General features: G+C 35.4%; 2 protein-coding genes across 4 annotated transcripts in view; one reads left to right on the forward strand and one right to left on the reverse strand.

Moving 5' to 3' along the window:
- Positions 1 to 17,129, reverse strand: part of CENPP (centromere protein P) — a 151,513-nt gene that overhangs the window by 114,676 nt on the left and 19,708 nt on the right. The window lies entirely within an intron of this gene.
- Positions 5,041 to 16,598, forward strand: OGN (osteoglycin). Its single transcript, XM_027792392.2, has 6 exons — positions 5,041 to 5,378; positions 9,714 to 9,798; positions 11,755 to 11,913; positions 12,514 to 12,716; positions 13,277 to 13,372; positions 13,882 to 16,598. Exons 1-6 carry the CDS (start codon positions 5,211 to 5,213, stop codon positions 14,050 to 14,052), a joined length of 882 nt encoding a protein of 293 aa, XP_027648193.1. The 5' UTR covers positions 5,041 to 5,210; the 3' UTR covers positions 14,053 to 16,598.

A 17,129-nucleotide genomic window follows, 5' to 3' on the forward strand; every position in this document is an offset into this window, starting at 1 on the left:
AATAAACCCCAGAAACTACAGAACTTGCCAATATTGTCCTTTAGAGACTCTAATACAAGATGAAAGCCAAGGTCTTTAAACAGCTGCAGAAATACACTTTCTTTGCCTAAATCTAGAACAAACCTGAGTATGTGGATGCTCCATCCCTGGCAGTGCTCAAGGCCAGGCTGGATGGGGCTTGGAGCAACCTGGTCTAATGGAAAGTGGCCCTGCCCGTGGCAGGGGGCTTGGAACTAGATAATTGTTAAGGTTCCTTCCAACCCAAACCATTCCATGACTTAACATTTTTTTTAAATCTCATCTTATTTCAGAAGGAGCATCTTGATAGCAACCTTAAGGGGTCTCCCCAGTGCTGCCTCACAGCCCTGTTAACCCACAAAACCCAGAGACAAGGCCTTCCCCCCCACCCCCCCTCTAGTTTTTTTCTTCCTTGTGTTCTGAGGCTTTATATAGGCAGTGTCAGTCCCTGTTTCCCCATAATTCCTACAGGCACCCTGGAGAAGTAATTTCCAACCAACCTTACAGGAAGGAAAGGCTACCCACCTCTGGTAAATCTGGCCCTTTTTAGGTCAATCAGTGCCTTATGGATTTTTACCAGGAACAAGACCTAAGTGCCTTACACTAAGAATTATCAGCAACCAGCCCCAAGTTCCATTGTAAAAACACATTAAAGCATTTCAAAAGCAATGCTAAAAGTACAGACAACCACTCTCATTTTTGTACTAAGATACTAAGCATTAAGTAAAAAGTCTTAAACACTGACACAGTAAGAAGGTAATTAACATGCTAGCAACTATAAGAACTGGTTTCACTGAAACCCACAGAAAATAAAGAGAATTGCCCTGCCATTTAAATTGGTGTCATTTTCTCTGACAACAAACAATGGATAAGAACTGCTCATGGCAGCTTTTGCAGTGTACAACTGTTCTTATTATAGTTCTTTAGCATAATTAGTTCTTAAGGATAATTTTGGTTTCTTTTTTGATCTGCATTTTGAAGCATTAGTAAAAAGGTGAGAACAGAAACAAACTAGACATACTAAACTCTGAGCAGGGCAGCAAATATGAGGCCATATCAAGTACAAGATAAATAGATGGAGCTGGACATCAGCCAGTTCAAATAACTCACAGAACCTACTCGTCTGCCTGCAAAACACAATCTTTCCTCAGTTCCCCTAGGATATTTCCAGCTTGACTTTTTGCTTAATCTGCTCTTGACATATAAACAGTATTAAATACTAAATTCCTTCCCAGATGCTAGAGATTTAGTCAGCAACACATATGGTTTGGATAGTTACCTTAATTTTGATCTTGCTCTCCCACACTTCCCCTATCTCTGCCATCCATACCCATCCAACTTCTCTCCTAAAAGCCTTTTATTCTTCACCGCCTAACCTGATAGAAGGCAACATTGGGGAAGAAATTTTACAGCTACTCTGTATGCAATCCTTTTCCCCCAAAGTTAAGTTTTTCTGAAAGAATCCAAAGAGTAAGTGTGCCTTGTTAGACTGATTTGGATTCCTTCTACTAGAAGTAAAATTCTTATACTTCATTCACACTTTCAGCTACATTTCATAACTTTACAAAACTGAGGGAAATTGCTACCATTCAAAATTAAGCCAGATTTCCCTTTCAGCACATTAATAAATTAACCATTTTAAATGCCTAACATTTCAGGTGAAAGCATTTGGTGGGGGAATATCAGTGAAAATGAGTACCATGGGTAAAAAAAAAGGCACATCTGACAAAGCAGAAACCACAAACCACATTATCAAGGCCCTCTTCAAAAACTGGAGCTCAATTAGTTAATAACAGAGCTTGTCTAGGTCTTCAGAAAAGAAACGACCTTCCAAGTAAGCAGCTCCTTGTAACTAGAGTCCAAGCAACAGATACTTATGTATCAAACTTCTAAACACTAACAATGCCTAGAAAGCACTCCCTGCTTGCCAGGGTGAGTATTTCCTGTTAGCATCCCTACCGCCGATGCATGCGAACCACACTTTACCTCTCAGATGATTTGGATAGGTATTATTTCAAGTCTTTTTGAACAAGAATAAAGCAGCACTGTGGCTGAAAGAAGCAATACTATCCCTTCCTTGTTTGCAGCCTCTCGTACCATCCCCTTCCTTGTGCTGATATGAGCATCTGATCCATGTTCAGATAAGAACAATTTTTATCTGAAATTATTTGGTGATACTTTTCTTCTTCCTGGCACAAGGGATGACAAGCAGATGAAATACAGGACAGGAGTACTACTTCATTTGGCACTAACAGTTTCAAGTGACAGTAAAACTACACTGTAAGGTAAATCTTGATGACATCATGCCGAAGTAATTACAAATACATTTGAAGATATGTTAAGTAAGTAAGTGCTCATGAGTTTCTTATAACTGCTTGGATAACAACAGCGAGTACACACATTATATGATGTTTTTGTGGTAAGCATACCGCTGAAATCTTGTGACCCCGATGAACACAGACTTTTGACAATGTTTTCTGCAGAAGCTGTTATTAAAGTCATCTAACTTTACAGAGCCTCTTCTACTCTTGCAGATCAAAGCAAGTAACATCTTTTTTGCATTAAGACTTCCTAAATTTTCATGGCTTTATCTAGTGATTTTCCCTTATTTTTAAAAAGGGGAAATTTCCTCATTTATAAGGAAAAAACTAAGCTATTCCCAAGATACTTCCACATACATAACTGTGAAATCTAGGATTTCTGTACTAACAAAATAAATTCTCCTAAAATAACAAACACTAAGTATTTTATACCATGCTTTCAGCTTTGATACTTCATACTTTTCCCTTAGAACATCTATCCTTTGATTACATTCAAGCATTGGAAAAACTTGGATGCCTCAGAGCCAGATGAAATCTTAACCTGGATGTTTAGCAGGAGGGTGGCAGCTGCAAAGAGGCAAGTACAAAGCAGATCCACTGTCATTACTTCCAAAACACGCATGAAACTATGAGGGGTGGTATTGACACCACAACTTCTTTTGTCCCTTCCTCAGCAAATGCACCCTATCACACACAGGACTTCTGGCTGACAGTTCCTGCATACTGCAACAGAAAACACCATTAACAACCTAGCTACTTCCAAACTTTTGTTGTTCCTATTGTTCCAGCAGAATAGCAACCAATGTGACTAAGTCCAGTTTCCACTGTTTACTGAGCCTATTCCCTTTACATTTCAGTTACATTCAGCAAAATCATTATCTTAGAGCAAGCTCCAAGTCCAAATTATGACACCATTTAATTTGCATATGAGCTAAACTAAAAGCATTTTTATAAAATCCTAATGAGTTCAGAAAGTGGTAACTGGTTATTAACTGGAAAAAAGTTTAGAGAGCAAAGGGTACTTGTAGCCACTCTCCAATTTGCAGATTTACTACAGACATCTGGTTTCTACACAAAGCAGCACTTACAAGAAAACTTAACCAAATAGGTCCCACTGTTTATCCCCAACATTACTCTAGCAGACAGTGCTACCTAGAAAAAAAAAAAAAAAGAATGAAAATGAAAGGGAAATGTGAATCTGAATATATTCCCAATAGATTTAATTGCTACATTCTTTTTAAAGACTCAAAAAAGCTACTTTGTAAACTTTCAAGTTGGTCATCTGGCTCCCATTTGTAGTGACTGCCAAAAATACATAATAAGGAAAAGGATGGGGGAGGAAGAAATGCATTAGAAATCCACAAAACTGCTGCTTGTAGTTCAGATGAAAGTAAACACTGTCCAGGTGTAGAATTAAGTTATCTATAGAACTGACACAGAACTTTACTCATAACAAGTATTTATTGTGAAACAAATTTTTCAATAACTCTAACAAGTCATTCAATGAAGCATTTAGACATGAATTGTCTCAAAAATCTCAGCACCGCACACAATACTAAAGTATTTTTTGTTTCCAGAACTCTACAGACTGAAAAGTTTCCATTTCATACTTAAGTGAAACTTAACGTATACAACTTGTAATGAAACGTTTTATTATTCATAAAATGTGACTAATACAGTATATGCACATTTTGGCTCTACCTCTGCCTCAGAAAGCAGCTGCTTTGTCTCTTAGCTAAACCATTAAACAAAATGGATAACACATGCCTTGTAACAGATCTCTAGCTTGCACAATTAATATTCAATTTACAGGAAAAGCCTGAGCAATTATAAAGAATAAATCACCGCAAAGCAGGCAGCTACCATTTTAACAAGTAATATCAAAAGTAGGATGAGCTAGACACACTTAACATTTACAAACATTATGCAAAGTACAACCCCCCTGCTCCAGGATATTACCTCTTACCCTCGGGAAAGAATGCTGGCAAAGAATTTTTACCCCATGGAAAGCACATTTAAGACTGTCAAACTTAGAGAGAGTATTCACTTCAACAATTTCATAACTTTACTCTTTTATCAACCCACTTCAGGTTAACCTGTAGACCAGGATATCTGGTTTTATGACAGCCACAGAAGAACTTTGAATCTGCTAAAACGGTAGGTGGACTTTTTTCCTAAAAGTATATTAACCTAAAGCTCAAATAAAACACTTGATTACAGTAAACAGGGGGAAAAATGCTGCATAAAGATTTATTTTAAGTAGTATTGCATATGTATTTAAAATCTTTTAGAGATTATATTTACAGCCTCCTCTCCCTGCCTGAAAAGTGTACAACCTGTAAAATATTCAGGGGGTGTTATCTTCTCTTGTTTATTTGCAAATGTAAAGATAATGAAAGATTATTATTATTGTAGAGCATTTAGGCTTGACAATCATTATTTTGACAGCCAAGAAAAATGTATCTGAACCTCTCTCATTTTAATTAGTTCAGCTACACACATGAAAAATATTTCATAAAATGCTTTACAAAATCCTCCTATTAAGAAAAACAACACACTGGGAAACAAGCAATGCAATTAAGATAATCTTTTCCTTATTAGTTGGAAAATGTTGTTTATTATTTCCCAGTTTCTTTTCAAGTTAAGAACAGTTTTTATAATGGTAGAGTCTAATTAAAGGATATCAAGAGTTAAAAGTTGTTCCATGCTCCTTATGCGTTAGAAACCCCTGCCAACTAGTCCTCTAGGCTTTAAATATTGTTTTGACAGATTGCATTTTCATTCCGTCACAAAGAAAGCATTCTCCATAGTCAACGCACGAGCAGATCTTCACCAGCTCAGTGAAAGCCAGATACATTGTTCCGTGCAAGAATGAAGGCTTTGCAGACTACTTTTTTTTTGTTTGTGTTTGCACCTTTGGTAAATTCAGCACCACCTATACAGCAAGAATCACTCCACTTTTATGAGTATGATACAGATGTTACCATGGGAAGCCTGATCCAACAAGATTATGAAATGCAATCCAAGGATATAAGAAAGGTATTTTATTTATATTATCAGTTTAATATTTTTAATTGCTAAGCATTATATGAATAAGGTGTTACATGCATGTACGCAATTTTATGGAAGTCTTATAATAATAGAAAAACATACAGTGGTTTCAGACATAGGAAAAGCCACTCAAATTAAAACCACAAAAATACTACCCTTGCTACAGTTTGAGAAACCCACAAAAGACAGGCTTTCACAAACAAGACTAAAGCATCATTTTTAACTCTGCTGTAGTTAGTGCCTACTGCTGTAAGCGTTTCAAGAATGGGATATACTAGTATACTAGCTCAACAGTTTGAGTAACATTGTATTAACACAGTATGTTTGATTAAAAACAAGGATGGTGATTTTATTTAGGAATTCTTTTCGTGTATCAAAGTAATACATGAAACGGTACTTTTTATTGGATATAATCTGCCAGCCTAAACCACAGTTTCTCTTTTGACTTACCAAACTATCAAGTTTTTTGCCTTGGTTTTTCAGGGGTGGGTGCTTGGGGGTTTTGCAACTCAAGTTTAGCAGTCATGAACTACTATGGAACATCCAGTCCTGCAGTGGTCACCTACATTATTAACACTTTGAAAGCCTTAAAAGCAGCAATAAAGTTTATACCTCATGGCACTCACAGCACCCCCAAACGGTCAATGCTGAACTCCGCTGCTGCCTGCTCCACATAAATGCCTGATCCCTTCAGCAGAACACACAAAACCAGCAGAGAGTTAAATGAAGTGCAGCAGCCTCAGCAGACCGAGACAGTTAAAAACCTCATACCTCTGTTCAGACTGCCTCTCACAGGACCTAAGAGATACATGTCAAGAGAACAAGATACAACATTGATTAGGAAGAAAAACTAACAAAGATTGCCCCAAGTCTAGTTGCCAAGGAAAATACCAAATTAACCAAAGTGGTAACAACCAAGTATTAATAAATTAAAGGAAGTTTTCATTAATATTCACTGTGCACGTTACAATAACGTAGTCTGCTAAACAAGAAAAAAAGACAGCAGCAAAAGACAATTTGTATAAGTAAAAATACTTATTATATAATAAGTATAATAATACTTACTATAAAAATATTGCAGCAGCATATAGAAAAATCACTTCTGTACACCTTAATATTTTTCTAATTCCAATTAAATTATAGCTTTTCACTGTAAGACTAAGAACAGCAGCTACATATTTATATTAATATATAGTAATACAAATAGATAAAAAAAGACTAAGGTATTTTAAAATCTGACATCTGCCACTGATGAAGTAACATGTTTTCATAAACCTATGAAAAATAAATCATTTAAAGGACTCTTAACTAATGGTGGCTATCCATTCACAACTAAGTTTAAAAAAAAATACTAAAAATGTTAACTTTAACTAGTTAGGCATAGCATCAGATGACACTCATTACTAAAATTGTTCTAATAAGAATACGTTACTGTTTCAGTAAAGAGAACAATAAGGAGCATACCTACAAGGAAATGGTGCCAATAGATGTGCCAGAGACTAATCAAAGTCCCTACTGTCAGTGGTATAAACTAGAGGTCTTCTGAAGGCCAACAGTTCTGCTTAAGATAATTCCAGGAATGCAGTTGGTCATTATTTCCATCAGGTCAGTTCTCCAATTACATGTTTTCATTGCAAAAGTATAAATCAGTTCCTTATGTGCAACAAATATATCCAGCGTTCCCAGTTAAATCATGGGACACACAAACAAATCCATTCATTTATTGCACAAATTCTAGCTCCCATAATATTTTAAGTGTTAACTGTAATTACACGTCAACAATTTCCTCAAACATGCCCAGTCAGAAATCAACATTGCATGATAGATTTAACTCCTCGCTGTATGCCTGAACAGTCAGAAAAAAAGATTTTTAAATAAAACATCAGAAGAAATCTGGTTTTGTTAGCGATAAAAAAAATAAATGAAGTGAATTTTAGTCTACCACTAAGGAAAAGGTCAGCCAAGCAAAATTTATTATAATGATTCTTATTTGAAACCACAGCCACCTGTCTTGAATAAAATATTAGAAGATTAAAACCATGAAATCTTAATTTTCTCAACAGAGTAGAACCATCCAATTAGACACCCTCTCACACCTGGATTAATTAATTCCATTGAATATGAACTATCAACTTTATAGACCTTTGTGTGTTATAAAGATAAGCCAATTGTTTTGCAGAAGTTTTAAGACTGTTATTCAGATGTGTAATGTTAATGTGGTTTTGTATGGGTAATTCATGTCTGTGGAGCAAAGTGCAACAGGCAGGTGGAATTTAAGTAAGTAGGCTAATATTCCTTCAGTGTATTATCTACATGTGCAAGTAATGAACTTTCTGTGGTTATAATCCAATCAATCTTTTGCACTGATATTCCATGGCTAGGAATTTTTATAGCTGACCAGGAAATACTTCCTATACACTGGTCATTCATACTTTTTTTTTGCAGGGGTGTGGGGGGGGTGTCTGTGTTTAATTTTGTGGATTCATGAGTATTCTGCAAATAATCAGGTTTATGTTTTGCTGACATTTCCTGCTTCCAGAAACTAGTTGTACATTGTATTCTGCAAGGAACTCACATGCATACCCTTCCATAGATCACACCCAAGTGGGCTACTGTACTAGCATATCTGTACCAGGTGTAGGTTTCTATGTCAGCGAACATGTTTTCATACAAGCAAATTAAGCATCTCCCTTATGAGCCAAACAAGCTACAACAACAAAAGTGCAGTTGTTCTAAGTCTATGTACACAGAAGTCTACTGGCATGGATACCTTAGTCAAGAACCATGTCTTCACATGCCTAATCAGTATTATCTATGCAAGCTAAATATTTTTTGCAGAAACCTTCTGTAAGATTTGCTGCTTGTTTTAGTCTAGCTCACCACCCCCACAGCTTCCCTCCACCCAACACTGCAAAAAGTCCTTACCCTACACAGAAGTTTCATGCTACAACTGCTAAACCATTGCCAGCGTTCTAACTTGGGTGTGAAAGTCTTACTAAAGCAAACCAACCTATCCCAAATGAGACAGAAAAAAGAGCCATAGTCTAGACAGACAGATGCAGGGAAAAGCCAAGGAATGGATGATCCACAGGCTAAAAAGGGGTCAAAATGACAGAGGCTGGCCAAGATATTTGTTTCTCAGCTTGGTAAAATTTGAGGGGTTTATTTTGCAGAATACAAAAATTCCCACAGAAAAGTATAAGCAACTAAATATTAAATAAAACAAAGTCAGTATCAATAGTGTTATATTCACACTGCTCTTGTAGATGACCTATCTGTGTGATACATATCTGAAGGGGAATTAAAAAAAAATAATTAAAAAAACCACCATTTCTCTTGTGAGCACTCATAGTGTATAAGAAGCTCTCTTCAATAGAGGACTGAACTCCTGCCAAGGCCTGATCCTTAGGCACATTTAAAGAAAAAGTATTTTCCACACCCGACACTGTACTTTTCTCCGTGTGTTTTCAATAGCCACACAGACCAAAAAACATAAGGTCTCACTCTATCCTACAGATATTCCCCATCAAAAAAAGACAATTAATTATGCTAGCCAAGAACAACTGCCAGTCAACCTAACCCCCCTCCTTAATTTGAAGGCATACAGATCACAGTATAACTCACTGGATGTATAATGCTAGAAATAGTGTGTAATTATCTGAAATTCCAACAGTATTCAATGAAAACCTGACTACAACTTTCTACATCACAAAAGGTCCTTCCTGTTAGCAGCCCACCTCCTAAACCAGACTTAAATACTTAATATACTTAAATAATGGAAATGAATTGCTAAATTTCATCCAATACCTGAAAGGAATATGTTTACAAACTAAGTTGTCCTGCAACTGAAAAGATGTAATGCCTATCTCAACTTTAAATGCAAGGAGATGTTATTTTACAGAGCTTATTTCAGTAAAACAAAAAAATACAACCTATATCCACAAGAACCCTATCAAATTTTGCATGATGCGCAAAATCTTCTGTTTTCAGAACTCCAGGTTTTTGTGGACACCCATCACTCCCATACTCCTTCCCCACCACATAGTCTATATTTTCTATTTTTATGTCTGCTGCTCTCTCATAAAGAACTTTACTTTTCTAAAGAACACTAGCAGCACCCCCTTCCCTTTTTGCCTTTAAGGTAATAGCTTATGTACAAAAGGGATAATATGTCAAATTACTCATCCCACATCTAAAAGTATTTTAAAAATTAAATGTCATAGAAATCATTTTTAAGAGACATGCTATTTCAGATCCTTGCAATACCCTGTAGTTTTTTGTTTGCTGTTTGTTTTTTAAAATAAAATTTGCTCTCACACAAAGGATGGAACAAATGTTTCTCTTGACACTGCCCTAAGCCTGCAAGGGGATGACAGCGAACGCAATGTACCACCAACAAAGGATACAAGTAAGTTAATTGATATGAACACTGTAATATTTAAACTCTCCAAAAGAACTTATTTTAATATGAAAATTTAAGATACAAAGGATGACAAGGGATATAGAATTAATCTTTTCACTTCTTAATATCTTTCATATCTCCTGTGGAAAGTCTTCTAACTTCTGATGGAGCAGGCTGAAAAAATTTAAAGCAACATCAGGCAGAATCCAAATACACAGAGCACAGCTTATCAGAATCACTACAGACTTACCCAGTCATATCTGCTGTAGAGATGTACCCAAGTTAAAAATGTCAGACAAGACAACCAAGAAAAATAAAACACACACCCCAAGAAGGTCTACATTTTAACCAAGTCATGATGAAATATGGTGTGCTTAAATTATCTAAATTGATTTCTTCGAATAACTGGCTATTCTCACAGTTTACATCCGATGATCATGGAGGTCAATAGTTAAAATACATCAGGAACATTCCTCACTCTCACTAGCCCAGGTTTCCTACAGGATCTGAGGTACATCATACAGGTTTCTCCTAACAAGCCACAATGATTTCTAAACATGATGGGAACAAAGTTTTTGTCTGCCAAACAGGGCACTGAAAGAAAGACACACACATTCTGAGTGTGTCTGTGACAAAGTTCCAGAGATAACTGATGATTCAGCAGGACCACTGGAGTGTCAACCTCTACCAAAGTTTGAATCAAGGTTAGTTTTTGCCAAATCGGATCTGTCAACAAGCCCTCATCAAAAGCAGAACAAATCCGTAAGAACACCAGAGCTTTTAGTCGCAGACAAGCATAAAAAATGTTGCCTTTTAAATAGTGACAACATAGTTTTCACAGTAATTTTCCATTTCCTACCCTCTAGCATATGACAAACAAGACACTAAATCAAAAAAGGCAAATGTGGCAGAACTCTGAAGTCTAACAAATGGTTATACTCACAAAGCTAAAGCTCAAACACTCAATTCCCATCTCTGCAGTACTTCTGTAAGAAAAAAAAAATAATTACTCTACTACACATACTGGGTCAGCTTCCCGGTATTGACTGGCTGCTTCTGTAACTCTTCACTGGATGCAGAAGATCCTATTTTGCTTCGTAGTGGTAACAACCCACCTAACAGTATGACAACACCCTCCACACTACAGACAGACCAGTCTGGAAGCCACCCAAAAATCTCACAACACAGAAAACACAGCAGATCAGATAGCAGCAGTGACTAAACTTGATTCAAAGCCACGTTCATTATATGTATTTCAGTGTTTCTGTCACACAAGATTAAAGCAAAGCAGAAATGACTAATACTTTACTAATGTCTATGAGTAACAGGACAAGCCATGAGGGGCTTAAACTACATTAAAAGAAGATACAGAGTTTCTTTCACTATTTAAAATGAGAGAGAAAAAAACCCTCAGTAAAAAACTGGAACAGATTGCCTAAAGTAATTATATAATCGTAATTGATGGAATTTTTATAAAAAATTTTCTTTATTAGATTAGACAAAATAGCAGCTAGGAGTAACACAGATGATATGCAACCCTGCCAGAAATGCTCCAATGCAATTACAGTATCAAACATGTGCACTGCCAGATGTTTCTCCTGCATGGATTTTGCATTTCAAAAGAATGGCTCATAAGATGACATTTAACATGGTCAGAGTTGTAGTTGTCATAGTCACAATACTCTAAGCCAACTAAACAATGAAACTGTATTCAGATCATTTTCAAGACCTGCTCAGATAAGAACAGAGCAATACATAGGGAAATTAGGCATGATAAAATGAATACAAAACTCAAAAAACTTCAGAATATTACATTTTTTCAGAACTTGAAGTGAATAGAATTTTTTAAGAAAATCTGATGGGAAATCTTAAAAGATACTAGAGAAAATTCTATTTTGAATATTCAAAGCTTAAGTTAGTTGAATAACTTTTAACTGTCTACTCAAAATAATTTGCTTTCAGATTTACCTACTTGTCTGCTCTGTGTGTGTTTAAGCGGATCAGTGTACTGCGAGGAAATAGACATCGAAGCTGTACCCCCACTGCCAAAGGAAACAGCCTATCTTTATGCACGATTTAACAAAATAAAAAGGATAGCAGTCTCAGATTTTGCTGATATTAGTAAGTAATGTTCAAATTTAAATTTCTGGTTACTTGATATTACATTTGAAGTTGTTGTCCCTTAGTAGTATGCAGAGATTACCAAAATGAGAAATATTTTATACTTTGCTAGATTTCAGTATGTGTATCACTTAAAGCTTACATTAGTACAGGAAACATGAAGGCAATATGGAAACCCATTTTGGCCCATGCATGCATCTTAATATTCCCACACAATCAGAGAAAGAGCAGATTGCTAAAAATAAAATTTGACTCTGCATCCCAGCCAGTCTTCAATGACCAAGTATTATTTTTCCTTCAAAAGCTCCACAGACATCTCTCTCCCAGCTATCTCACCCTACAAGATGACAAACTCTATGAATATCTGGAATCATGCTGTCTTTAAGAAAAAAGGAAGGGTCCAGAGTATTTTTCGAATTTAAGACCATGAGGAAATGCAGATGTGGATTATTAGTCATGTTTTAATACCATTTACATTTGTAGATCTCAATTTGGATGGTGCAGTCAACAGCGTAACATCTAACATATACAACCACACACATTTCACCTGCCATGTAATTATACATTCAATATTCAAATTTTCATTTCTTTTGTGTAAAGCTACCTTGAGACGAATTGATTTCAGTGGAAACAGGATAGAAGAAATAGAAGATGGCGCCTTTTCAAAGCTTCTGTTATTGGAAGAATTGTCTCTTGCTGAAAATAGACTTCTAAAACTTCCTGTTCTACCTCCCAAACTAACAACATTTAATGCAAACCAAAACAGAATCAAGAGCAGAGGAATCAAAGCAAATGCTTTCAAGGTAAGTTAAATACAATAGTTTAGGTAACCAAAGTAAATAAATTTAGTAACCAGACTATCTAGTATACCACCAAATGAATTTTTCTGTATTTTTGTAAATAAGAAACAAACTACAATGAAGAAGCTTTCCAGTTTTTGTCTTGTTTTCAAAGCACTTTCGAGTAACTACTTTGCACACTCACTCTCTCATGTCGTTCATATACAAATATCTTACCTATTTCCTTTCTCTCTTACACATAAAGAAAAACTCAGTTTAAAAACTGATGGCTCAAATACAGTTCTGAGGACCACATAAACACTAAAACCCAAGTATATAGCTTTATAGTGGTCTCAAGTTTTATAACCGATAAGCTGACACTGACATTCCCAAAACATAGAAAGCTTGTTCTATGGGTTTCTTGATACAATAGAAATCAAAATTCATAGCAAAAGAATGTTTCATTTTAGATCACTTTACAGGCTTTCCATGTGATTAGAAAAAGTACCGATGTTTTGTAACAGGCACAAGTTATTTAACCTCAAGTAGTATTAGCATTAATAATCTCTTTTTCTTTCTATTAGAGGCTGACAAATTTGGCCTATCTCTACTTAGGACATAACGCACTGGAATCTGTTCCCCTTAACTTACCAGAAAGTCTGCGTATTCTTCACCTTCAGGTATTTTTGAAGTATTCCCTTAACATGCTATTACAAGAAGCCTCATTAGTTACATACTTCAAACCAAATTCAGTCTTTTGAAACAGTTCACACTGCAGTTGTGCTACAGTTGTCTAATGCTCCTCCAAATACAACAACTTACTTCTAATCTGTATGGCCACAACCATACAGAAGTTCAGAAGTTGTTTGTTAGGTAATTACCATGCAAGAATTTCTCAACAGTTTCTTTACACCAAGGATAAAGAATGGTAAAATAATTTTTTTATCTATAATCTTTTATCTACAATACATTTCAAACAACAACAACCTCAAATTGTTTTATCAGCTCATTGATTGGTTTGAAAAGACTTGATTCTTACGTATCTAAAGTATACACAGATATATTCCAATGGCAATAAAATGGGAGGGTAAGAGGAACACAATTAAAATTTGAAAATTCTTCAAGATTTATGGGGGTGTGCATAGATGTGTGTGTGTGGTTATTTATAAAAAATTGTTTTGTTTTGCAGTACAACAATATTACTACAATCACTGATGACACATTCTGCAAATCTAATAACACACGTTACATCCGCACAAGTATGGATGAGATAAGGATGGAAGGCAATCCGATCCTCTTGGCAAAGCATGTGAATGCTTTTTCCTGCTTGAGAACACTGCCTGTAGGAACATACTACTAGCTACTACTTATGTAATTATACATGCTAGAACTTAAACATGGTAACAAAAGATCATTCTTTTTCCTGTTTACACATTTATATCCTCTCCCTTACTAATGCCATTTCCCTGTATACCCAGAATCTTTTCTGTGTTGAAATGTGGTTCTCCTCCAAAATAACTACTTCAAAATGTTCACTTTCTTTAGTAGTTACAATGTCACCCATGCTTTCAGAATCTTTTCTGTTAATGAAAGTGTAAAAATACATATATGCACACACATATCCTCTCAACTGTTTCACCACATATTCTTTATGCACAGGTATAATCACACAAGTAACTGCTTGTTCGTATTTTTTACCAGTACTCAGAACAATCACTACATTTTACTTTCAGATTAGCATGAAACATTGAGCAAGCTACAGAGGAAAAACAAACCTTAATTCCAATTTCACTTTTTTAATCTGAAAACAAACTTCTTCAGCTGACCTTCAAAATTATATTGAATGAAGTTGCACACAAAAGAAAGTTATGTTTAGAAACAGAACTTCTCAAAGCTAAACTTCATTAAAGCTTCCTTAAAAACTTGGTCTGTGGAAAATGAGAGTAATTCCTATTTAGGCTCAGTGTACCAAGTAACATAGCAAGTGGAACTTTTCTAAAGTGTTAAATATCCTTCTAGCTTTCAAAATAATTTAAGAGTGTGTGTGTATATATATATTACAGATGCATTTTATTATTACACAAAGGTATTTTTAATTGAAATATATAATTTTTGCTCAGCTGTACTCAAAACAGTCATTTTTGCAAGACCAGCTTCCGATTTTTAATACAATGGTGAAAGTACAGCATAGTATGACTCCAAGTATCTTCATTATTAACAGATGATGTAGATCAAGCTTCATTCCAGTGCTTTTTCTTGACAACGAAATATGACAATTAACAGCAAAGCTGAATTAATGTGTTTACCCATAAATAATTAAGATTTCAGCTCGGTATCAGTGCAAAGAAACAGAACTACTCTTGTACAACAACACTTCCGCTCATTAGGGAAAAATCAAATCAGATCTTTAAATTAAAAAGTTAATTCTATTATTAACCTAAAAATAGCATTAACTTCAAGCATCATTTCACTCAACTGCCTTAAACCACGCAGCATATTAAAACCACAAATCAATGTGTGCAGGCCTCAACAGTCAGTTCACCTAAAACTACACATAACTAATACAAGGCATGATGTTTTTAGTTACCTACCTACACATTTCTGACATTCAGTTTCAGTTTCTCCCCTCAAATACCTACCACAGGTGTAAACTCTTCAGATAAATGAATGCCAAAGGTGTGCTAGTTACTACTACCAGGTCAACTTTGTACTAATTTTGAAACTAGTATAGGTTCCTAATTTGTAGAAATAATTAAGCATCAAATGCATGATAATGTATCACTACATCTAGAATACTGATTTTACAAGATATTTTGTATTAGTTTTATCTTATTTAGCTAAGCCTTGATTTGTTAGTGCTTGTGCTATGGGGAATTAAGGGCACACTTCATTCTGAACATACTGATGCTCTGCCACAGTGTGTTGAGACCTAAGTGAGTTTCAGTCACTTTTTAAGTAACTGTCAAGCATCAACTGTGGGCTCATCTTTCTGGAAAGAACATGCAATTATAAAATGCAGGACAAAAATATTTTTGTCCTGACTCCATTACCCAAGACAGACATAGCAATACCTGATATTTTAAGTTATTTGCTATAAAAAGTAAGAAATTCCATTGTTTTCATACAACTGAGAACAGAACCAAGTCTGACAGTGAGAATAATTCTTGGTTTTTATTTTCCCATGTCAGTCATAAAATTTTGATGTTTCCAGATTTTTACCAAATGGTAAAAAAAAAAAAGCCCAAAGCATTTAGAAGTACATTCCCACTTCAAGCCAAATTTATACCAGGAAAATATAAAAATCACCAAGTCTCCCATTCCTCTTTTGATAAATGCCTAAGATGGAGAAAACACAGCTAGATGTGTAGTAATGTTACATAAGCAGTGGTCTCTGATCTTATTCTCATCACAAAGTGTTATGACTAAATACAGCTCCTTCTAGTATTAATAGGATCAGTAAATATCACCAAAACTCTTCCTATGAAAGCAATTGTATGTGTATACACAAATATATGCACATTTATGTAATATATACACACATGTAAACATTCTAAGACCTAACCACTACTACATTATTAATTTTACATTAAAATGTTGTATATATTTTTGAAAAAGTATCAACAGTAACACTAATTAATGCTCTTAATATTTTGATGAGCAAACCGAAGTAGACAACTGGTACCCTCTGAATGCCTCATGAAGGCAACAAATTATCTGATAGGTTTTAATTTACTTTCCCCATTCATAGCAAGTTAACTCATCAAAACATTAAGGGCTCCAGTATGTGGGATTTTTTGCCTTCTGTTTGTGTGAACAGTACTAATAACAAGCTGAATGTACACCATTCTGGTTTTTTTTTCTGTCACTCATTTCTGTTCTGTATTTCCAATAAAACTTGAAAATTTTTTTGTGTTTATCAAAACCAGATGCAACAATCTGCTTTCCAGCAATGTCAAACATGGCTCAGCTGTTCAGCCTCATCGCAAACTAAGAGAGCATCCAGATCAGAAAGTTATTTGGAGATGTAAATTCATTTTGCAGACATAATATTTATTGTGGCAATACAGCAAGACCTGCCATACAAGTAATGTCATACAAAAGACTTGAGACACTTCACTCACCTCTTCAAAATCTATTTAAAGTACCACTTTGTAGAACAGAGGAGGAGGAGCAGCAGCAGAGGACAATAATGGTGTGCTCAGTCCTTGAGAGTGTGTGAAGCCCACAAGTTGTATACTAACATTTCAGTAAAAAAACACAACCACTAAACCACAATATCAGGGAGTATACAATGTAGAGCACAAAATGCTTACACCTGAACATAGCTCTGCTCACACCAACCTAAATCTGCCCCTGCTTTCTAGGAAAGCCTGCTTACAGTCAATTCAATGAATATTTTCAATTGCTTTTTTGCATAATCTGAGTTATCCAATCCAC

Source organism: Falco peregrinus, chromosome 5 (assembly GCF_023634155.1).
Source record: "Falco peregrinus isolate bFalPer1 chromosome 5, bFalPer1.pri, whole genome shotgun sequence".
NCBI lineage: Eukaryota > Metazoa > Chordata > Aves > Falconiformes > Falconidae > Falco > Falco peregrinus.